Source organism: Formica exsecta, unplaced genomic scaffold, assembly GCF_003651465.1.
Source record: "Formica exsecta isolate Colony F162 unplaced genomic scaffold, ASM365146v1 scaffold4, whole genome shotgun sequence".
Taxonomy (NCBI): Eukaryota; Metazoa; Arthropoda; class Insecta; order Hymenoptera; family Formicidae; genus Formica; species Formica exsecta.
The window spans coordinates 2,242,595-2,266,783 of record NW_021851238.1 but is presented as its reverse complement, the minus strand read 5'-3'; the positions used below and the strand labels follow the sequence as shown (position 1 = coordinate 2,266,783).

The 24,189-nt window shown below is 40.8% G+C and overlaps 1 protein-coding gene across 4 annotated transcripts in view; it reads right to left on the bottom strand.

The window, feature by feature from the left end:
* Positions 1 to 24,189, bottom strand: part of LOC115239956 (nephrin-like) — a 379,693-nt gene that overhangs the window by 79,260 nt on the left and 276,244 nt on the right. For all 4 annotated transcript variants that reach the window (XM_029814847.1, XM_029814850.1, XM_029814848.1 and 1 more), the window contains one exon: positions 17,701 to 17,912. In XM_029814847.1, the coding sequence (XP_029670707.1) occupies positions 17,701 to 17,912 (212 nt within the window). The remainder of the gene's footprint in view (positions 1 to 17,700; positions 17,913 to 24,189) is intronic.

Sequence of the window (24,189 nt, the reverse complement as noted above, 5' to 3'; positions counted from 1 at the left end):
GGGGGGGGGGATGGGGGAAGGGGACGAGAAGTTAACGGATCGTTTGTCATGTTCCAGCCGTTTCCGTAACTTTTTTTTTTTGCGTTTCGGCGACCGTTACGTTGAAATTTTCAGCGGGAGGAATGATTAATCGAGATCACTCGGGATTTTTGTCGGGCGCGGATTTAATCGCGCGCCTCGTTTTACTGTATTACGTTACGCGATGCATTAACCGCATAAAAATAAGTACATTCTGTCTCGTTTTACCTTGCATCGCCGAATCCCGCGCGTTCGTTATCGTTACAGATTACCTTCTCGTTTAATCGCGTAACGATAGTACCGAGAGCGTGTTTCATTTCAAGCGACATGTACAGAATATATTCCTCTTCCCGTCACATTTTCGGATATTTAAACGCGATGTAGACGCAGCATGTAAATTCGAAAAAAAATTTGCCAAGAAATACAAAACAATTGTCATCGATCGCGATATGGATGATGGAAAGCGTAAATTTTGATTTGGATGATATGAAACATGGATAGAAGAGAATTTAGAGATATATTTCACAAAATTAAAGGATAAAAATTCGAAACAAATCTGGATTTTTCGATAACGAAATTCGCTTCGCTTCTTCTCACACGATATCCTTTCGTTTTGAATCGAACTTGCCATCTCTCGTATCGTAGTTTGGTGTGTTGCGTATTGTTCCGCTATTATTCTTCCATCACTTTCGTTTTAAGCTCGCTCGAATGGTGGCCGGAAAGACGCGGCGTTTCGTATCGGGGGTAAATTGTTATCGACAGGAATATCATCGTTCGCGGCGTGCTGTATTGGTTAAGGCGACGTCGCTTGAGTGCAAGCGGCTAAATCGATTCTCGAGCAATTACCACCTACGTAACGCTACGGGGGCCTAAACCGATGCGCCAACATAGAGGCTGCGAACCGAGATTCCGTGCGCGATTCTCTCCCTCGCATCGAGAAGGGCGAGCGGGCGATCGAGAGACCGAGTTTCTCCAATTTTAAATTGCACGAAATGACGCGACACGCGAACCGTCCGACGCGATTTAATCCCCCTCGATGTTAAATCGAAACGTGTGCGCGGCGGGAAAAAAGCGAGATCGCGAAAACTTTGTTCGCGCTCGCGAGAATCGGCAGACTGGGTCAACAAGTTGAAATTCTCGTTCGGGAAGTTTCACCCCAATGTTATTAAATGGACACTCGAAAGAGAGAGAAAGAGGTCTTTTTTCTGTTTATTCATCGCTTGTAACGAGCAAAGTCGCGCAACTTTATAATACTCGACGATTCGCGCGGGGATTTCTCGCAATAGGAAGTTACACGGTTGTTCTCGAGTTCTCGATTTCTGCCAATCGTTATTTTTACCTTCCGAGAGGAGATTTTCGAAACGCCGCGCTATTATCTCGGAGCGTTAATGGATTATTACATTCGTGTTAAGATTCATCATTCATAACTGCGCTATTAAACGCTCCTCCCGTCCTCTCCTTCGGGGCTCGTCGACGTGAAGGATTACACGTATACCACGGTGCGGGTGCTCCGTCCTCGGATTTCAATAAAAACGTCAAATTTTATTTTCAAATTCGCCGACATCACCATCGCGCCCATCGTTCATGTTCCTTGTCATTGCTGAACTCGTCCTCCTTCGTCGTTTTTTTTCACCACCCTCCTTCGCTTCTCTCCCGACGGAGTTTTCCAGGGTTCGCCATCAAACGCGTCTCGTCCTTTCGATCGTGTAAGACTAACGGGAATCTCAAGCCGCTATTATTTTCGAGATGATACATTAAATGGGCAGGTTTTCGCGGTAATTAATGACGTAACGGGGACAGTTTGCCGTTTAATTCTCATTGTCGCGAAATAACTTTCAAGTTTCGAGGGATGAGAACTCAGTGTCGCACGCGTGCGAGAATGACAATGTTGTGTGTCGGCGATACAACGAAATAACTCGGCGGAAAACGGTTCGTCAGGAGGTCGTGAATTAATTCGCGCCAGCCAGCCCACCGCTTCCACGTTCCTCGCTCGCTCGCCGGAAAGTTAAATTCACGAGTCGTGCGAGAGGATACACGAGTTTCCACTATCGTTCTAAAATTCAAACGAGCCACCGGGTGAACTGGGCACGGATACTCGATCGTCGGGGGTCGCGCCGCGGTTTTAAAATACTTGTCCGACCGAGACCACCTGAGACGGCTGTGAAACGAAATTCGCAAGCGAAATCTCGCGAAGAGCGAGAGGGGCGATGAAGCGGGAGGGAGGGGAAAAAAATAACCGTATATGTGGAGTACGCTACTGGAGGCAACCGCATTTTAGAAAGTAGATTACTCGGGACGGGAATACGCTTCGCGTATGGACCGGCGGCGAAAAATTAACAATTCTTTTCAATCAAGAAACTTTGTTCTTGTGAAATAACGTTCTCGTTAATAAGAATCAATATTACTATGTAATTACTTTATTGCGCCTGGCAAATAGTAACAGAAATTGCTTCAAATAAATATCAAGCTAAATTTTATGAAAAAAGAATCAAAAATTCTCCAGAGACAAATATTGATGCCCAGAAATTATCTCCAAATCGGAAAGCTTCCCTAAAATATCATTTAGGAATAGTTCAATCATACATCATTTTTCAAGAATAATTCATTTTCCATTCGAGCGGCGAAAGCGGAGAACAGGACATCGATGAGGATCTATCTCTAATTGTCTTTTTTCAATCGGCCTCATTCCCGTCTCTCTTCGCTCGTAAGTACAGCATATTTTACCGAAGGAAACGTAAGCGCCATAAGGCTAGGAGCGAGGATGAAAAAACGAATAAACGAGTAAACGAACGTGGCAACCTGTTTCATCCTCCGCGTCTATCCTTTTCCCGACCCCGTTTTATTTCCTCGCTCATTCCCTCCCTTTTTCTCCAGCGCGTTGGTCGATTTGAATAAGCCTGCTGAGCCTCAAGCTCCCGCGAGTTGAAAAGCCGCACAGTGTTTGTCGAATGCCACTTCGTATGCCAGCACTCGCAAAGTACGTTCCTAAGCAGGCGAAGCATTTTCATATTCAGCCGTGTATGAGAGCATTGTATGTGAGCGAGTTTTTATGCCAAATATATATATATATATATATATGTGCGTCCGGGTTTCGTAACGTAACTTCATTCATCAGCTGTCCCGGCTTGAGGACGGTCAGGTATATAGAGAGAGAGAGAGAGAGAGAGAGAAAGAGAGAAACGAGTAAAAATGTAACCGAGAATGCAACGGCCGAGTTCTCCTTTTCCGATGAAATCTGGGATTACCATCGCCCTCGCATTCGGCTTCGGTCAACCAAAGAAACGCTTAAATTGCAGTGATAAAGTTTTAACGAGGATTCGCCCAACTATTGTTTCTACGCAATTGCTCCGTACATAAAACTTTCTCTTGTATAGACATTGTAAATATTTTTGATAGTTGGATATCTCGTTATAAAATAATATCGTTATATGTAATATTATCTTAAATTGGTAAATCAATCTTTTCTTTAAAACTACATATACTTAATTCTTGATAATAAATATATTTAATATGACTTAAAGTATATATATATATATATATATGAAATTATTGCCAGAATATATGGTATACTAATAAATTATATAACTGATCTAAATCCCATAAAATTGAATTAATTGTGTATTAATCACCGCTTTGTAATGTTGCAAGATATTTTTAAAATTTTATCATTTAAAAATTTTATTAAAAAAATTTGTTCGTTGAATACGCCAAAGAATATTTTTCAATACACAAAACAGAATAATTAGCTTAAAAATAAAAAACATGTAACTTGAGAGATATGTACTTTTATAATTATTGTTATAAAGAACGGCTGAAAAATCCGGCAACAATAGCGTGATCATTCAACGTGTAAATTACCGGCGGAAATCCGATGCCATACCGGAAGCAAAGAATCCCGGCAATCTAGCTACCGTAGATGCCGAGACTACTTTATCGGGGGGCGACAATAGCCCCCTCTGCGGAACGATACCGTGGTTGTGCTTGGGTAATAATAAATATTGGATTCCAACGGATTTCAATATCACTCCGTTGCACGAATCATCCTTCATTTCGCATTATTGGAACAGTTACGAGAGTTTTCTTCCCACTACTTTCCCTCCTACCTTCCCACCTTTCGTTGCACACCGTTCTCTCTCTCTCTCTCTCTCTCTGCAATTCTGTCTTTTTCGCCATCGGCATCACCGAAATTCTGTAACCCGGTGGTCCAAGAGCTCCCTTGTTAAATTTTTACGGCCAACAGTTTTCGCGACGAGCAACGTACGGGGACAAGCGGGATCCGTGTCATCCTTCAGGATCGCCTGGAATTTATGGGGCTTGGCGCATCGATATACATTTATAGAGCACCGTCGATACATTTAATCGAATATTCGAACGGCAACGGACCAAGAGAGTTCGACGACCCTATGGACCCACACCGTTATCTCTTCTTCGTCGCATAGAACGTGCCAGCGACGCTGATCGATTTCGGGTACAAAGTATTGTTCGAGATACGTGTTATTAATCCGAAAGAGAGAAGCGAGGAATAATGTCTAGAAAATGCGACTTTGAATTCGAGAAAATTTATCAACGTGCACTCGCAAAGAGCAAGTTAATTTCGCAACGATTTAAGATATGCTAGCAAAGAAAGTAGAAACGATTAAATTTTGTGAAAATTAAATGACACAATCTTACATTTAATCGTAGTTCGATTTTCATCGCATTTTGCAAGATGAAATCAGGGAATGCTCATGAAATTTTATTAATTGTAAGATACAAAGAATATTTTTAAAAAATTGTCTCTTTGATAATTTTGCTCTGATATTACAAGCAGTTGGTAATCCGGTGATTGGCCAAGTTAATGATCTATAGATGATATGGCGACGTACACTTCCAGATGTAACTTATATTTTTGTTCCTTAGCGTTTAGGCGATATATTGTTCTGTATATTGTTCAAATTAAATTTACAATTAATAAATTGATAATAAATGCTAGAAAAAATGCCTTAAATATGTGCTCTATATTTTATTCAATAGATAATTTTATTTAAGATATATTTATGTGTGAGAATTGTAAATTATATATATGTAAAATAATATCATAAATACATGTTTATATATGTTCAATGTCTTAATATCATACTGCATATGCAGTACACTACTACTATTGACAATACATGTATTGTATATATTTTTAGTACCTTATGACTTACGAAGTCAGATATCTAATAAGACAGCAAAGTACACGCGATTTCTAACAAAACTATGAGAGGGAGAAACTAATTGGACACGATAGAAACGATGAGGAAAAATAAAATATTTCCGTCGACGGTATGCGAATGGAACTCAATATGAAAGAAGGCTCTCGATGATGAAAGGATATCCATCTTCTCGCAACAACGTCTTTCATCTTTCCATGCTCCTCTCTTAGCGTCTTTTTCCCGAGATGCTGCCTTGCAACGTGGTCAGAGCCGAAGCTGATTGGCCGGAACTCCGTGAAAGGAGACTCGATCGAAAAGGACGAGACTTTTTTTCCCCAGAACCTTGTCTCGGTCTGAGATTCGTACTCTTTTCATTTTTTTTTTCCTACGGAGCATCCAGACCGCGCCGCAAGTCGATAAGTCAAAACGGCCGACATTTTAATTATGGCACACTCGGAAATTGCAAGGTACACGGAAACGAATGTAACGCCAGCAATCGTCGTTAATTCTTCTGCCTTTATCTATGGCATTCTCTCGCTCTTCTTTCCCCTCTAACTCTGTATTGTCTTATATATACAGGGAAAATACTTGTACAATACAATACAAATCTATATTGATAGTAGTACAAATAAATTTTGACGGATGAGAGGAAATCAGTTTTCATATATTTTTTTTTTCATACATAAAATGGAAAATTATTTTCTTAAAGAGCTGTCAAAAAGGAGAAAGAAAGATTTTAGCTTTTAAATATTTTTCTGTTTTTTTTTTACTTTTTTTCCAATAGTTGCAGCTGTATTAAACGCTTAAAAGATTCAGGATTTTTTGTACCCGCTCATATTACACATAAATTTATAATATATTTTAAATACATATAATAAAGTTTTAATAAAAAATATAAAAAATAATAAAAAATCTTTAAATAAAAATTGTTCTGTTTCAATACATTTATTTTTGCAGATCGTTAATCTGCGGAATGCTTATTGCTTGCGATGTAAAAACAAAATGATCAAAGACAATTTTTTAAAAAATTCTCCAAGTTTTAATAAAATTCCATAAGAATTTCCTGATTTTTCAAAGTAAAAAAGGAATCCCTGAGAATTCCATGTTTTCTGGATTTTTCCAGGAAATAGATACTCTGTCACTATCGAGAGCATTGCAAGAGAAAAAGAATAAAACAGAGCAAAGTATCGAGTAACGCGTTTTATACAAAAATGATACGAGCGCCTACAACAAAGTTTACAATGCCTCTTTTCCCATCGCTCGTTTCGTGCGCGGCAAAAAGTTGATAATATCGTCTTCTGCTGCTAACCTCGATAACACAATCGAATCGTAATTACGCGGTAGCGTGTCTTCTCGTCCGGCTCAGACTTAAAAGTTACGCCAACTCTCGTGAGCAATCGTCGGAGGATCGTTTAAACCTAAGTGGTCTAATTTTCAGCCACCAAATGGCCGTCCTCGGATTCCTTAGTACCTCGTTAACCGCCAGCGTGGACGAGAAAGTGTGTCTGCGGTGTGTCTTTATTGGTTTTAGATATCTACTAAGATCGCGCGCATAGTGTAGATGCTCCACAAATAAATCACGAACAATATACATATATCTGTACCGATCGTTTGAGATACTCGTCTATCCGATTGACCTTTTAAGCGGCTATATATTTGCTGTCTCATATTTTTTTAACGAAACCACATGAAATTATTTTTTGCGTAAACTTTCCGATCTCGTAAGCGAGACAAATCGACATAGTGATGCGATTTGTTTTCAAAAATTTTCATTTAACCGTCCGCTTAACATTTCCGATCCACTAGATACGCGTGTTTTCAAAAATAACTGCATCCGGACGATAAACAAAGCGCTAATAAAATCAATGATGAGTAACCAACTTAACCAACTCATTTACGCAGCATATTATGAATGCTCTTTCCATCCTGCTAGACACTACGTCGCTGCGAACGGTCGCGCGACGTCGTTTTTTCCGGAAAAAAATGTTATCCGACGTCCATACGTCTTCGGGATAATGTAAAGAGAGGCGAGGGTCGGTAAGAATAATGCGGGCGTTTTCAGAAGTCGTCGACGGCGAAATGGATTTTTGCGAGTTATCCACGGGATATGGGTTATGGGTCGAGAGAAAGAGAGAGAATGAACGAGAGGCAATGGGATAGGGGCCAGTCGGGATGAAGTCTACGAAACGACGGATGAAAAAGTGCTCGCGATTCGTATAAAGTGATTTTAAGCGAGAGTCAGCTCGCCCGGTCCAAAGTTCGCCCCGCTCTGAGATATGACGGCAAATATTAAAATCCGTTGGCCGGTCGTCGGGTGGGATTCTCCCTTAAATTTGCCCTTTGCGCGAATCTAAAGGCGAGTGATTTTCACATCCCGCGCGAGAAAATCGTGCGAAAATCTAGGCGAGAAGAAAAAGGGGATATTTATCGCGCAGATGCTTGAATGATCGAGACACTCTATTTAGAACGATCTACTTTAATTAAGTGCATAAATTTTAAATGACGCAACCAATAGCAGTTCCATCAACAAACTTATCACTTCGGGAATATTTATAAGCGCGTTATACGTGAAGCGCGACCGATCACTTATGCAAAGTCGATAGCACCGTTGCGTCGGCGCTATCCTCAATTTATCGCAGCGGGACATACGATTACACCGGTGGCGTTCGATCTGACGCAAACGGATCGTGTCGTAAAAACCAGCCGGTTTCAATAACATATACCTCGCTATTTTACACGTACGGTTTATCGCGAGAGAAAATAATTTACCGGTGAGAAGAAAACGCGCGGTGAAATCGTCGCACGATCATCGTCACGTGCAATAAAGATCCCGGACACGGTTGTGTCTTCGGCGACGATATAGGAGAAGATATCTCTCGTAGAGACGCGCTGAAATATTCGTCTCTCGACGATGGATACGGCGAGGAAAATTTTGTATACTTATCGAGTTATGTACTCGCTTCACGTTCGTCGGATGTATCGAGCCAATTTGGGCGTCTGCAGTCAGATCAACTGCAGCTGGAAACGGGGAAGGGGCAGCGCTCAGGGCTCGGGGGTGAAGGGGAAGGAAAGGAATGGTTGAGAAAGGGTGGGCGGATAGCGAGGAGATCCGCAGGGCCGAGCCCGAAGGCAAAGGGGAAGCCGATTTCTACGCCAATATTTGCGAAACATTACGCCACGGCGAAGCGACACATACTCGCGGAATGAGCATTCCTCCTCGTCGTCGTCCTCGTCGTCGTCGTCGTCAGAGGAGGAACCGCCGTCGTGCTCATTCTTGACGGGACATCCTTCGCCGAACTCCATCGTCGCGACTCGCGAATTTCGCGCTGACGTCGAATGGAGTTCGTTTGCCGTAATTTGCATCTGAATTGAGTCGACGCGCGTGCACATACAATTAGATCGATCGACTGCGGTAGGAGCGTTCGAATCTGCTCTTTCGGAGCAACATCGTTGAAGAAGGAAAGATGCGCCCCAAAGTTTTAAAATATCTCAAATACCTTAAATCTCTGAGCTTTAACCTTCAGCGGATGCATTTCGTCGAACTTTTGATACCGCGGGATATATATACTCCTTAATAAAAAGAGTAAAATCTTTAAACTTACAAGGTTTATATAAGAAAATAATTTTAAAATCACGTCGTTTTGATTTAAGAGATTTAATTAAAAGAGAAAATAATGTATTTCATAATATGTATAATTTGTATCCTTTTTTCATCTAGAAAATTCCGTATGATTTTAATACCGCAAAAAAAATTCGAATTTTATTATTAAATCGTTATGAAACGCATCGCAGAATATTTCGAATTTTCTATTTACGACAGTTACATTGTTTTTCAGTAAAATGCATAAAGCACGCAATATTCGCGCTGCATCACGTCTTTATTAAATAATTAAGCGGATTAAACGGTTGTTCTTTTATTTATTTAATAAATTCCACAAACACGCGAAACGCGAAAACGGCGGAATTATATGATATATACAAACTGAACAATCGTCGGCGAGGGAGAGAACGAAATTTCCTTCTCTTCGAGGGAACTCCGCCATTTCTCCGAGCTCCCGATAGCGTTCGAATCAACCGCAAACGATGACGTAATTCAACGATAGCGACGATATTACTCGAGGTGTTCGGATACCTCCGGCAACTAACGCGATTATAGGAGCCGTTTTTGGTTAGCCGCGCGAGAGATCGTAGCGCGCCGGGAGAGGAAGCGCCAGGAATGCCCGTACCGCTCCTCCTCTCCACATCCCCCATGCACCCCCGTGTTCATATACGTCCGCACACATCCGCGTTTGTTCCGCGCGCTCGAGGCGCGGAGAGGATGTGCGGGCGAAACTTCTTCAGCAAGTACTCCGCGCGTCCCTGGCATCTACTTGGAATAATTCGCGTAGTTAGCGCGCGGTGCAGTTTATCACGCCGGGGGTGACAACGTTCGCTCTCTTGCGCTCGCAAGAGAGAGAGAGAAAGAGCCCTGTTGTCGCTATACACATAGTTCAGTAAGCCGAAACCAAGACCGCGGAGGACGCGCCCGGTAAGCGCCGGATGGGAAGATCCGTGTCGCCGCGAGAGATAGCCGGTTTTACACGACCGCGGCTACGACTGCTATTTGATATATTAACGCGATTTTAATCCCGCGGAATTTAATCCACTTTTCGTTTCGCAACACGTCGAATGCCGCCCTAGATTTTGATCGAATCAATTTTGCGAAATTGAGAGAGTGCACTGGATCGAAACTCTTTTCTTACTTTGGATCTCAATTTTCAATCTAATATCTACTTTAAGGTATTAAATCACCCTCTTTTGAAACGATTTAATCTGTAGTTTTGTTGAAAATTCCCCTCGTTTAAACCACTAAGTGGGAAACTCTCGGTTTACTGCCTATTTAAGGTACAGAGTGAGAGCTCAATTTTTGTTGTATAAATTAAATCAAAATTGTCTAAGATCCATAAACGAAAAAACGAAAAAATAAGGTTGAAAATAGAAGAAAAATTTCGTTTCGGGATATGATATGATAAATATTTGCGATTGTTGACAAACGAGATAATAAGCGCAATATTGATTCAACATTACAAAGATATAAACGAAAAGAGATTCAACTTTTACAATAATAATCGCGATGTTAAAATTTAATTTGAATCTTATCTCTTGTATAAGCATTGATTTTAATAATGTTTTCAATTTTTTAAATATTATTGATTTATATATGGTAAAAAAGAAATTATCGATTGATTTATATACGGTAAAAAAGAAATTATTGAGAAAATTCAATAATTTTTATTAGAATACATTGAAAAAGTGCAAAAGCTCGCAGATACGGCAAATAATCGTACAGTAAGATTAAATAATAATGAAGTTAATCGTTCCGCGCGCAATTACGACGAAAGAAATCTGATATCGGATGATTATTGGTAGAAATATCATGAATATATTATATCTGATATTTCTGCTCTATTTGACGTATTATTTTTCTGTAATTTCATCTGATTAATTACGTGTACATTGAGCGGATATAATTTTACGATTAACAGATTCTATTGCGTTTTTGAAATCCCATATACTCGTGATAAATAGCATTATTAAAAATTAATTGTGTTCAATTTGTGCGTTTGCATCTTTCTGGTGTTCGAGAGAGAGATAGTATCTTCTATCACGGTGGTAAAATACTCTTTTGGGAATGTAACGGTCGCGCGCGCGCGCGCGCGCAAGATGCTTTAATAAAAGACCATCAATCACTTTCCATTACGTGTTAGTAGCCGTGTATGCCGGGTATGTTTTGTCGCGACGCCAAAGTCGTTTTAATGAAAGATCGTCGGTCTTCCAGATTTCATTCTGGTTGCTCGCGCGCGGCTGGTTCATTTTGCCGTATTAAATTCTCGACAAAATGGCAATGCGCGACGTTATTTATTTTTCTAGCTCGCTTGTGTTGTAACAAAAAAATAACTCGGCAATTTTGTCGGGAAATATATTTCCTCGCAAATCGGAATTCGCGTATCAATCTTACGTCATCTCGCACGGAATCGCGCATTTAAATCGCGCAATCATCGGCGATCCTTCTCTCTTTGCGCGAACTGTTATGTCCCACGATCGTCGATCCCAAATAGAGGGAAATCGTCTCTTCCAATTTCGTCGGAAAGGGCTCGGGGCGCGAAACGGCCTCGGAGAGGCTTGCCGACGTCCGCAAAGGCCTCTCGGAGAATCGTGTGGTACGCGCGAGAGAGCCTTGGCAACTTGGAATTTATGTCTCCCATAAATTCATGCGACTTCGCGGACCGTTTTTCCGATCTCGGATCCCGTTTGCCAATCCTCCCCTCTCTCCCCCCGCCCTTCCCCTTTACCCTCTTTTTATTCCTTCTTCCCCTCCCGTGCTCTCTTTCCTCACTGGCGCATTCCGGCATTCCGCGGGTTCTTTCCCCATCCATGAATCCCTCCTAGCTGGCTTGCTCTCCCCCCGCCCTTCCCCTTTACCCTCTTTTTATTCCTTCTTCCCCTCCCGTGCTCTCTTTCCTCACTGGCGCATTCTGGCATTCCGCGGGTTCTTTCCCCATCCATGAATCCCTCCTGGCTGGCTTGGGGTCAGTTTGCTACTTATTATCAAGTGATATATCGCGGTCGATTTGTTATCACGGGGAGTAGTACTTTGCCGGAGATCTTACAATTCCTGTGCCCTTGTTTGGGGCGATAAGAACAGAAATCATAATGTAGCCTTGATATTTTATGCCCTCGTAAATATAAGACGCCAATTAAATAATATCTCATTTAAAGAAACAATTTCAGTAAAACATTCGGCGCCAATTAATGCTCTAGAAATTATCGTCGATATTAAAAGATTACCGCTCCTGTATTCGCACAAATTAATTAGCCAGACTCGTATCGTTCTTTGAACTTGCAATTTTCATAGTGTAACGTGAGACGGAGCAACCGAATTAACCGAAAACCAATTAGATACTCGTTCAAAGACACAGACAGGAATTTCGAGTATCGACTGACTATCGACCGAGTGTACTAACTCGCTAGACGAGAAATAGAGACTGTGTCGAGTAATCGGTGGAACGATAGAACCGCAATTCAATTTGCGCGAAAAGAATACGGGAACGAAACATGCGAGGGAACAGGGATAGGGAAATGTTAATTAGCCTTGTCACAAAGGAGCTCGATTATGCGGTGCTATACGACCGCGAATAGCGCGCAGGCTACTTTTTTTTTTCACTCCTCTCTCTTTCTCTCTCTCTCGCACGCAGGGGCTCACTTATACCCCATTAGTCGACGCATAGTAGAATATAGCTCGTATACCTGCCCCGGCTGGAAAAAGGGTTGCCGACCTCGATACACAAACCCTCTCATTGTTCATCGCGCGCCCACGTGTGTGTGTTTGTGCGGGCGCGCGTGGGCGCGTGTGGGCGCGTGTGTTCGTGCAAGTGCATGCAGCCGTGCGCGCTCGCTTAAAAGGGTGGAAGAAATTTCTGCTCAGCGGAGGTAGAACCCCTTTTCGTTGAAGAGGCGAGAAAGTTGAATTTTTCGCCGATCTTCGCTCGCGCGTCAAAGTGTCTCGCTGTTATTATTTCTACCTTCGAGGACGCGCGCCCCTTTTGTCTCTCGCGAGTGTCGGATTATCAATCGTGCGAATCACACACTTTTGCTCAACAAGAGCGAGAGATGTCACGTTGTTATTGCGTTTAATTCTTGACTTTCTCTGTACAAGAGTACTCATGCGCTGCGGACTGTGAAACTTTTCTCGCGCAGTGACTCGTTACAATTTTTGCGAGAGTTTTCGGACGGTTTTACGAGTGCCTCTTCCTCGTATAAGCATTCCATTCTCTCTCCGCGACACAAATTGCAACTCGGAATGCGCGTTTTGCAACTTTGATACATCTCTCTCGTACAAAAAGATTTACCTTTGCGTGGCACTGTTTTTTTTTTCATTTCACGATAGAAACCGTGCGATATATAAAAGGGGGCGTATCGATTACTCTCTCTCAATGTGATGTACTTATCTAGAATAAGCGAAGCCGCGATGTCACATTGCGTTGACGCTACGCGATCGATGGAAAACGCTATCGAAGCGTATCATTTAACAAATGCGAGAGAAAAAGCATTTTATATATAGCCGAGGGATTAAACCTTCGAGAAAGTACTCAAATTTAAATCCAGACTTCTTCCGCGACCGATTCTCCGTCCGATAATCCGTCGAGTTTCCGTCCGTCTCGAATTATTCCGGTGGAGAGACCCGTCGCGTAAACTCCGCGCCGATGACAAAGACGCTTTATATTATTTCGAGCTTAATTTCGACTCGCATTATCTCGCTCGAGTGTCTCCCGATATTATTATTTCAACTGCGAAGGCAAAAGCATCGATCTGGCCGGCGCCCTGTCCCTTTGCGAGAAACGCAGACGAAAGATTTTCCTCCGGCTTTAATGCGAGAGGCTAGAGAGACGGAATACGTATAAAGAGAAAACGCAGAGTTACGAGAAGGAAAGAGGGACGGGGAGTGAATGAGAGGGAAAAGGTTAGGTTAATTAAGGGAAGACTTAACGACGAGGGTTTGTCCATTCGTACTTCTTCCCCCCCCCCTCCTCCCGTTACCGCCTTCCCCCTTCGCACCCCATTCGCCGAGGGAGTTTGCCTTGAACTAACGCGGAAAGTTCCGGCGTGGATTTCTGAAATTCTAATTCTCGTTCCTCTAATCTGCGCTATCCTTCTTTTCACTGACACCGTCGTACGAGCTCGCTAACTTCAAGAATGTTGCCGCCCCATCTTTTTACAGAGAGAGAGAAAGAGACAGCAGGCAGCGAGGATAATTACGTGTAAGAGCAATCTATGTCCTGGATGCCCTTTGGACGTCCTCAGGACATCCTTGTGCTGTCTGGGAAAGATGCCCTGAAATTTCTCTTTTGTAATTTACCATTGGGAGATAGATTTTATTACAAATGTTCTCACGCAGCTTCTCTCTCTGCTTAAAGCATCAGTATTTTGGAAGTGAAATCGTGTTTCGCGAGATCGCTCTGGTGCAACGACACACATTTCAAAGGATGTGCGCGAAACTGTATTATGCTTTGCGCGCCGGCGTGTAATATACTTACGCGATTACGGCGGATAATAATATTGTGCCCGTATATACTACAAACACACACTCATACACGGAGCGTTGTAACACGATAGTGTAACAATACCGTCGCATTAGCGTAATCTGTAAGACGGCGCTTCACGCGCGCTAACTGTGTGCGTTAATATATCGCCATTGTGCCTGCAACAACTTACGGGCGTAGTCTATCATATAGATGTTACATAATTACCCTTTCGTTCCTTATGTATTATAGATATGAGAAGCCTTGTGGCCGATTGTAATGTACTACGCATAATTACCGCTAAATTAATATTCCGAAGATATACGTGCTTGAGTTTTAAATAAAGATACCTTCCTGTTGCAATTTTGTCAGAGATTTTAACGTGTATTTAATTGTCTGCCTGTTAATTTTCTAAATTGAGTATAATAGTAGTACGCTATAATCCTTTAATCAGCATCTTGTAATACACACAGCGATACAATGTTGTCAAATAAACAGGTGCATAAATTATATGTCTGTGTGTGTGATGGAATTTCGTATATATGTAAATCGTAGCGAGAATCTTAATGCCTGCATCCCTCGGAGAGATTTAAGCGAACGAACAAAATACGCTGTGGAAAATAACAAAAGGTCACACACGTCGAGATTTGCCCAACTGCGGTGACCGCATTCATGCAAAGTTAAATGTCGAAGAGTTTAGATACGTATTTCTACCGGCGTCTCGGCACCGCAATATGCAAGATAGGAAAAGAGATAAAGCGAAAGAGATACGCTCGGACATTGCATCGCTCTAACGTAGATAGGACGTTGCCGGTTACCACGGAAAAGCCCAGGAAAGTCGGAGGTAGAGGGAAGGAAAGTGAGTGTGCATGCGTGTGTATGTGTGTGTGTATGAGAGAGAGAGAGAGGGGGGAGGGGAGAGAGAGAGAGAGTGAGAGAGAGAAAGAGAGAGAGAGAGAGAGACGCAATCTGGAACTCTCGGGAACCAATCTTCTCTGATGAAAATACCTTGTCCTCTGTGAGGTTTGATACCGCACCCGCGGGGGCCAATTTCATTCGTTACTTTTTGGAATACCGCGAATACGTTTGAATTGGACGGGGGTCCTTCCAAGGCAGATTCCAGGAGAGCATTTGGAGGATACGTGTCGAGGGCAAGCACGTGTCGACAAAAAGCAGAATCAAGATGGTCGGAAAATGGATTGCCCTTCACGAAATCGCGTATACAAGATATATCTTGTACAAATAGAGAACTCTCATTTCGTAATAGATGTTCCTTAATCGATTTAATCGATTTGCATTAACGGAATTTTAGCAAAAGAAAATTAATTATACATAAAGATGATGGAATACTAAAAGCCGGATTGTGACCTCCTTCTAGATATTTTTGTTAAGGAAAGATGAATTTCCACAATTCGCGGAAAGGTATCCATCAATAAAAATTTCCGTCCGTTTATTCTGGGATATTCTGTATTTGTTCATCTTATATGGATATTCGATATATATGGAGTGTTTTCAGTTGGACATTTCAGAAACACTACGGTGCACACTCGGCTATTACTAGAAAGGGTTAGATCGCCCGAGGGATCAGCCGAGAAATTCCACGCTGGTCGCCGGGTCTTCCCGGAATCTGCACTGCGACACTTACATTCTCCATCTTTTCTCTATCTATCTTTCTTTTTTTTCTCTTTATGCCTCTTTCCTTCTCTTTCTTTCACTATTCCGCTCTTCAACCTCCAGTCGACAGCGAAGGCGGCGAGGAGAGACGGCGGGATTGGCGCCAAAGACGGATTCAGGTATCGAAAGGATCGGGAGCAGGATTTTCCAAGTTATATTCCCGCCGCGAGCTATCCCGAGATTCGAATGTACTCCGTTACCGACCGCTTTGAACGGGCTTCCGTGAAAGTTACACCTTCTCGCGTGTACGACGTGTACTTTCTGATCAACTTGCACGGCGCAGTAACTCTGTATTCGCTCGCACACACACACATCTCTGAGTAAAGAAAGCGCATCCCGGATATTACTCTAAGCCGCAGAAAGGATACAGCGCGGGTTGAAGTGAAATCATCGACAGTCGCGACATTTTTTTTATAGACGTCGTCTGCACGGAACACTCATGTAGAGCTCGCCCTTCTGATCCTTCGAAAGCTGGAATGTCGTATTTATGTATGGCGAATTCGTCATCCGATCTCGAATCTCGCGATCCATCCGTAACGAAGTGTTCGAAGAAGTGTACATGTGATAGCCACGTGTCATAAAACCGGCACTACGCATGCACCAACGCTTTCGGGATTGGCTCATGCATTTTTCAACGGTCGTAGCATTTGTTTGATCAGATGTGCACCCCCTTCGAAGGCCGCACTTTTCGTCGGGTTTTGCGAGTACGTGCCTGCGAATGTGAATGGTTGTGTGTGTGTGTGTGTTTAAATAGGTAGACGGATAGTAAACGCGCGGCCCTCGGTCGCAAGTTTGAGACTCGAGAACGAGAGATCGATCGGATAACACGCCGCCATTCCCTTCTCTTTGCCTCCCGCGAAATAACGACCCTTTAGTACTCTTCGTGTCACGCGTTCGATCTCATCGTCGCGAATCGTTCCTTTGCAGCTTGATCGATTTCCCTCGAGCAAAACCCGCTATTTTTCCCTTTGCCTCCCGGCTCTCGCCTTCCCATCCAACGTCCGCGAGAGAGAGAGTGTAACACTCGTTTTAAGAGTCCTTTTTAAAGCCGCGATAAATTAGTCTGTCACGATTTTTTTTTATTAGGGAGAAAAGCGGTGATGTACTTTTCACACAAATGTTGTTACTGTTCTGCCATCCGTTGTATTTATTTATGCTGTATGTAACGATTTACTGGATAGATCTAAAGTTTCTAAAAGTTCCGTTTCTAAAACCTTTCGTTTTATATATTCACTTCATATTTTAACTCTATTATCACTTTCCATTATCGTTTATCGTTTTTATACATACGTTTAAAAATGAATATGTTTTTATATATATTTTATTTTATATATATTATTATTTTTGTAAACTTTCGAGAACTTTTTATATTTCGCAAAAATGTAATAAAAATATGAAACACGTCTGATAAAAATATGGTATTTAAAAATAAGGGCAAAACGACCACAATTTAAAACTGAAAATATAAGTTGAACAGAGAAAATTATTGGCCAAATAAAACTCTGATCAAAATAAACCTTGCAAAACAATGTGAAATTAATTCGATCTTTAAAAAATTCTTTTTTGTTACTATTTTTATTTAGAGAATCCTGTGAGAAAGTTTATCAAATAAAAAAAAATATACGTGGAAACGAAAATATGAGGGGCGACCAAGCTGTCGTTTATAAAAAGAAATTATGCTCGTATGTCCAGTTGCAACGAACACCCGTGAACAACGAGAAATCGAGAATCACGATAATAGATGAAATTTTTTTGAGGTCGATAGTACTCACCGATCACGGTCAAATTGTATCGGAAACTGCGCGTCTGACCCTTCCGGAAATCCACTCTGCATCGGTATGTCGCCGCATCGTGCCGCTTTATATCGTCGATCACCAGGACCGCCGGGCTCGGAAAAGTGGTTCGGAAAAAGGCCCGTGGACCGAAAACGCCGGCGTCCGATGAATGCCGTGCCTTCGTCACTGGTTTATCTCGCGCGTCGATCCTGTAACGAGAAGGAAGAGATGTCGTTAGAAACTTTTTAAAATCAATCCTAGAACGCATAGAGTCATGTATAACACCCACACTAGACAAGCACATAGTATTTTTCTCTTAGCAAATTTGTAAATTGAAATTATTCTTCGATATTTTATTATTAAATTTTATTTATTCTATATTATTTATATTTTTATATTATAATAATATTTTATATTTATATTTATATTTTATATTTATATTTATATTTATGTTAAAATTTATACACATTTTTCTTATATCATTTCATATCTTTATAAAGATGTTTTAATTTTCAAGTCAACATTCCATTTTTCAAATCTGCATTATTATATCTCGAGATTTTTTTTTCGTTCGAATGTAAGAAAATTATCAGAAATTTCGAGAATTCGCGGCACGATCGACGTATTTCAATATGTACATAGAAAACGATCGCAATTTCCGGTCAGTGAAATTCGAGGTTCAGGCAAAGAGATTTCGTGGAGCGCGACGCGGATAATAATATCGCGCGCTGAAGAAGGGGAGGAGAAAGGGGGTTGAAAGTGGCGTTGAAAAAAATCTGCGTTGCGATTCATTGACCGCCGCAGCGAACCGTGGTAGTATCGACTATTACCCGCTTATACGAGTTCGCGATATAATTATTTCAAATCGATGGAATAATTATCGTGCGCGCAGGGAATGGAGCGCGGCGTGCAGGTAGCCGGCGATAACGCAATTAAATCGCAGCCGCGCGTTATCCGATATTTTGAACGGACACCGCTCATTTCCGTTTCATCGATATCGCGTAGATACCACGCACATAGTCAAAGAAAAATAACAAAAAAAAAAAAGAGAAAAATAAAAAAAAGAAAGGAAGAACGGTCGATCGGCGCCGATCGAATCGAACCGCGGCGCCGGCTGATTACAATGGATAATTGGAAAATATAATCAAGCCGCCGATCAATGTAATCTACGGCATTTACGTTATATTACGGTTTCACGCTCGCATGAAATACGCACGCGCGCGTTTTGCGAAATTGAGAGAGTTCGTTCGCTGTATATGATACTCGTTACCCCGATGGTTGAATAAAATTCCAATAACTATCTCTGCCAGCAATGTTTCTTAAATTTGAGATATAAACGGTAAGAAGATTTTTTTTGCAAAGCCGTGCTAACGATACAACAATAGTGTACGAAATAAATTTGCGAATTGACGGAAATCAAAAGGAAAGCTACAAATGAAATGAAATAAAGAGAAATATTCCGTAGTTGATTTTTGCCGTTTCGTATTTCGCAATAATTCCGAAATGAGATTTTATACGAGAGAGCACGTTCAGCGATTCCTGTTTGACATTAACTGCAATTATATGCTCGCGTAATATAGTAACTATATATTAATGGAAACGTAAAATATTCCCCTGTAGCGGCGCGGTATCGGCTTTCGTTTGATATAAATGCAATGTCAAAAGCTCCCGCTAGCGAAATTACTGTATTTTATTAACGAAAGTGGTGATATATGCTTTACACGTGAAATCCGCGATTAGCGTGGAAGAGAAGAATTATTATTATTGTCAATCTCTATTTAGCCGAGAGCAAGACGATATCGTTAGTCATATGATCATAAAACCGCATCGCCGTAATGACATTATACGATTTTGTAATTATTTAACAAAAGGATATTTCCTCTCGACAAAGATCAAATTCGATGTAACTGCGATTATATTTCACGATACACATAACGATAATTATATCTATATGTCTCTTAATATTTGCAATATAGAATAAGTCGCGCGATCCAGATATAAAAATGCGTATGTGATTTCTAAATCATATGGTTTCCAAATCTGTGAGAGAAGAATTGTGTGAAGAGTTTCGTTCGTTTATTTTAAGTGTAAATCTTTTTTGCTTCAATTGTGCGTTCATTGAGGTTTACGTGTAACAGCGTAAGAAAATCTCTCCTCTTCTTTCTTAGATCACCATAACACGATAATGGGATGCAGTGGATGCGGCCGGGGACCGAAAATAGAACAAGCGATCCGGAGACGAAGGGGCGAGAAAATACGACCGAGACGCAATAAGGAAATGCGTATCTCTTTCTCACTCCCTTTATATGCTCCGGTGGAGGACCTTCTCCTTCGCAGACGGCACTCTCGATTCACGTCGGCGTGGCGTCGGGGTAATACGGAATCGATGTCTGTTTTATGAAACGTTTTATCTTGCCGCGCAGCCAGCTTTCCAATATTTCGTTCGACTAGTTCTCTCGTCCGCCTCGTTCGCGATCTTTGCCCTCGAACTATCGTTTCCTATATTCTCATCGTTCCTACGTTCCGCTTCGATTACATCTTCTCGAGAATGATATATATTTTTTTAAGCTAGAGATGTGTGCGTAGTTTCGAATCAGGACTCATTTTTCCGGAGTACAAGACTACACTGAATTTTTTCCGAAGAATAACGCGAATAAATTTCGGTTTCCAGATATAATATACATGTTTTTGATGTTTATCGATAAAATGAGAAAATATCTTTTATAGAATTACGATAGCATTTTCGAAAATTCAGCGACTATACGGTTTAACAAAAAATAATTTTTTTTTCAAATATAAAGAAAAGAGTGGTTTTGTAATTCTTTTAAGCTGAATATGATTCCGTCTTCCAAATTGTACCATCACGTCACAATTTTAAGAAATTTTTCATTAACATTTAGAAGGAAGCTATTTTAATTTTTAGATCTGATTAAATACGAATGTGATATCTCAATATTGGCAAATTTAAATTTAATTTATTAGAAATATAAATTTCTGCAAAAATCTTTGATTTTTATATTAATCCCACCACATTAATTAATTATTTTAAATTTATCAATTTTGATATCAGATTCACATATCTATTTAAAAAACTCTTAAATTTGGATAAAAATAATTGAAAATTGTCTAGTAGACTTTCAATGTTCTAATTTGCAACTTTTACATAACAGATCCCATATTCAACTATGAATGTTTTAGTAACCACAACAAATTCTTTTCGAGGATTGAAATTTTAACAACACACTACAAACATACTACACTTTGTCTGTGATCGCAATAAAACTTCTTCAATACGTTACATACCATAGCTATCACATGATAAAATACATTAAAAATTATATTGATTATATTTTTTTATATTAATTATATTATAGTATTGGTTTTTTTACGGACTTTTTATGTTTAGAAAGAAATATAAATAACCATTTTTAGTTGGGGGAGGCCCAAAAAAAAAGTTATAGACCAAAAAAGGGTAATTATTTTGAATAAGATCTTTTCTGAATTTTGACAAATATGATCAGATCTCTCGGTCAAATTTTTTATTGTGACTCCAACAGTGATAATCAGTCGAGGGAGCCCGTCCCCCATCACCCCCACCCCCCAAAAAACAAAAAACCCCAAAAAATACCGAAAATTAGGTAATTATAAACTATAAATTTCACTCCACAATCCAAACCAAATTTTAGTTTTAAATCATAAATAGGTTTGGGTTAGGTTATATCTTCCCTAAAAATGGTTATTTATATTTCTTTCTAAACATAAAAAGTCCGTAAAAAATTTGCAGCCCAGTTGCAGGTGGAGCCGTGATTCTGAATAATTACCCATTTTTGCAACTTTAACTATAAATTTCTCAAAATTATTATGTGATGCAATTTAAAATTCGGACTTGTATTTAGCGTCAAAAAAACTACGGGAAATGTATGTTCTCTTTTTTGTATATGTGTTTTTTTTTTGTTGAACAGCGTAATATCAGATGGAAAGATTAAGCACCACAGCTTTAAAAGACGATAAAATAGAGAATAGTCGTGCGGCAAATAACTGATGTGTAGATAGATAGTATCGAGAATTCGCGAGCAAATGTTATACTCCTAGTCGCTAATAGATTTCGTTCACGACATAGAATATTGAGCGAGAGAAAGAGAGAGGGAGAGAGAAAAAAGGGGACATCCCCCGTATTTAAGGAATCTATCTTTTTACCGACACGCATAACTGGAAACGTGCGGCATCGTTTCATATATTTAGGTTGGATAATTTCGGAGTACAGTCGAATTCACATTTCCAATATACCGTCCTAATCCACGGTCTCGTGCACGAGTCGCTCTCCTTGTCTCGTGCTTTCCCTCCGCGCGCGTTTCCCTTGCTGGCGTTACGCTCTGCGCCCCCTCGTAAAAATGATAAATGCCCGAGCAAAGGGTAAATAGCAACGGAATAAATATAACCGTCCGTTAGCGGCTACTTTGCATAGCGTGCAAGAAAATTACACGTTTCTAAATATTTATTGGCGCATTAATTTCGTCACGCGTGTCGTTAACCCTCGCGCGATGCGAGGAGGAAGGAAAAGAGGGAAGTAGGGGGGGGGGTTGATAATAATTCTGGTCGCATCGTTGTTTACTGTGGCTCGCCGCGATAAAGTCGTCTGGAAATCCCTTTTACCGTTTTTTAGATTACATGAATCTCAAGAGTGGCCCTTTCTCTCTCTCTCTTGCTCTGAGTGCTTTTTAATATTTTGCTCCGTTTTTATTCGCACTCCCCTCGTGTGCGTTTGCATATGTGTGTGCATACGCAAGCCTGCCCTAACCACCCATCCTCCTTTGCACACGCGTCCTTTCCTCTCTCATCCCCCATCCCCCGGCCCTTAGGACAAAGAGTAAATAGAGAGAGAATAAATGCGTGACACCCGGTTTACGGTACGCGTACAATAAAATTCTTTTTCTTTTTTAATTCACGTAATTCTGTGTTAATTTCTTTCGCAGAAGCCGTACTCCTTCTTCGGTATTTTACGATCATCCGGTTAAATTATCTAAACTTTTGTAGCGCTTTTATGACCGTCTTCATCAAGTCAACGAGGCTGTTGCGTTAACACAGTAATAAGCAGACGCGATATTTTTTTCATGAGAGAAACCTTTTTATCCTTTTACACTATAATGCGCAAATATTACGCTATTCTAATGAATCTTCTAAAGGAAGTCTACTTCTATTATAAATGTAAATTCATCAAACATTCTTTACATTCAAATGCAATCACTGACATCGCTCTAAATTTCAAAGGCAACAATCAATCGATTGCAACAAACAATTTGTAGCTGGAGCCTCTCTTTTCTTCACTCGCGAGTAAAGAAATAGAAAGTAAAAAGTAAAAATGGTTTCGATCAATTTTTACGACGCGATATGTGTCGAGAGCCGAATACCTAATAATCTATTGTGCATATCAATGGGCGCGTTCGGCAGAGAAAGTGCTTAGTTATTGTCTTGTCAACACTCGACGTTGATTTGTTAGTTCTAAAAGTAAGAGCCAATCACGTTCGATTGCTACTGAGCAGTTTTCTCTGCTGAACGCGCCCAATGTTTCCGTTCTAACCTCTCTCTCGCTGTCAAAAAAACCGCGCAGAAATAAATAATCAAATAAATATACGGGTCTACATAATTTTCGAGTCGCGAATTCTCTCTCTCTCTCTTTCTCTTTTCTAACCGCGAAACATAACCGCAAAAAGTACGCCACTTTAACGACATCGTGGACTAAAAATAAGCGCGTCGCTTTTTTCCTCGCCTTTTTTTCGCAATTACTATTACGTCGCATGAATATGGATACAGGAAAATCACTCTCTTAAACTGAATTGATAAAAATATCACCGATCAAAGCGATATGCGGCGGTCGCGCATGTTAAAGTTAACGCAGAGATTAATACAGAATTTTCGCACTTACCTATGCTATCTAAAGTATTTCACGTCACGCGCAGAATGTGAAACTATGCATAAAGTTTTCCAAATATCTCTTGTTCCTTGAATGTAGAGCAGTAGCGGGATTCATTAACTTGCTATCGACGGTTTTCGGTATCGTTAACTAGCGACAGCAAATGGCAAGGACAATCCTGGTGAAAAGCGCAACTGTCATAGGCTATTGCTCGCTAACAACAACGATAATCGTCGCTAAGACGTTTGAGAATCCCGCTACAGAACTAGCGTATCGTCGTAACCTCTTTCGAGGTTGACGAGCGATTGACAGACCGGACGCGAATACGACGAACGCGCGATGTGGAATGCAGTAGCGCCCCCTCTCCTTCCATTCGGCCGAGAAAACATTCTTTTGAATACCAACTTTACTATTGTCTGTGTTATAAACATAAACATAGTATATCTAGACCGAGCGTTAAGGAGTGGGGTGTTGTCAAATATTAAACAGAGATAGCATGCTTTGTATCACTATTCTATCTTTGTCTTTTCATCCTCTCCACTTTTCTGTTTTCCAGTCAATGAAAGCTTCTTTAC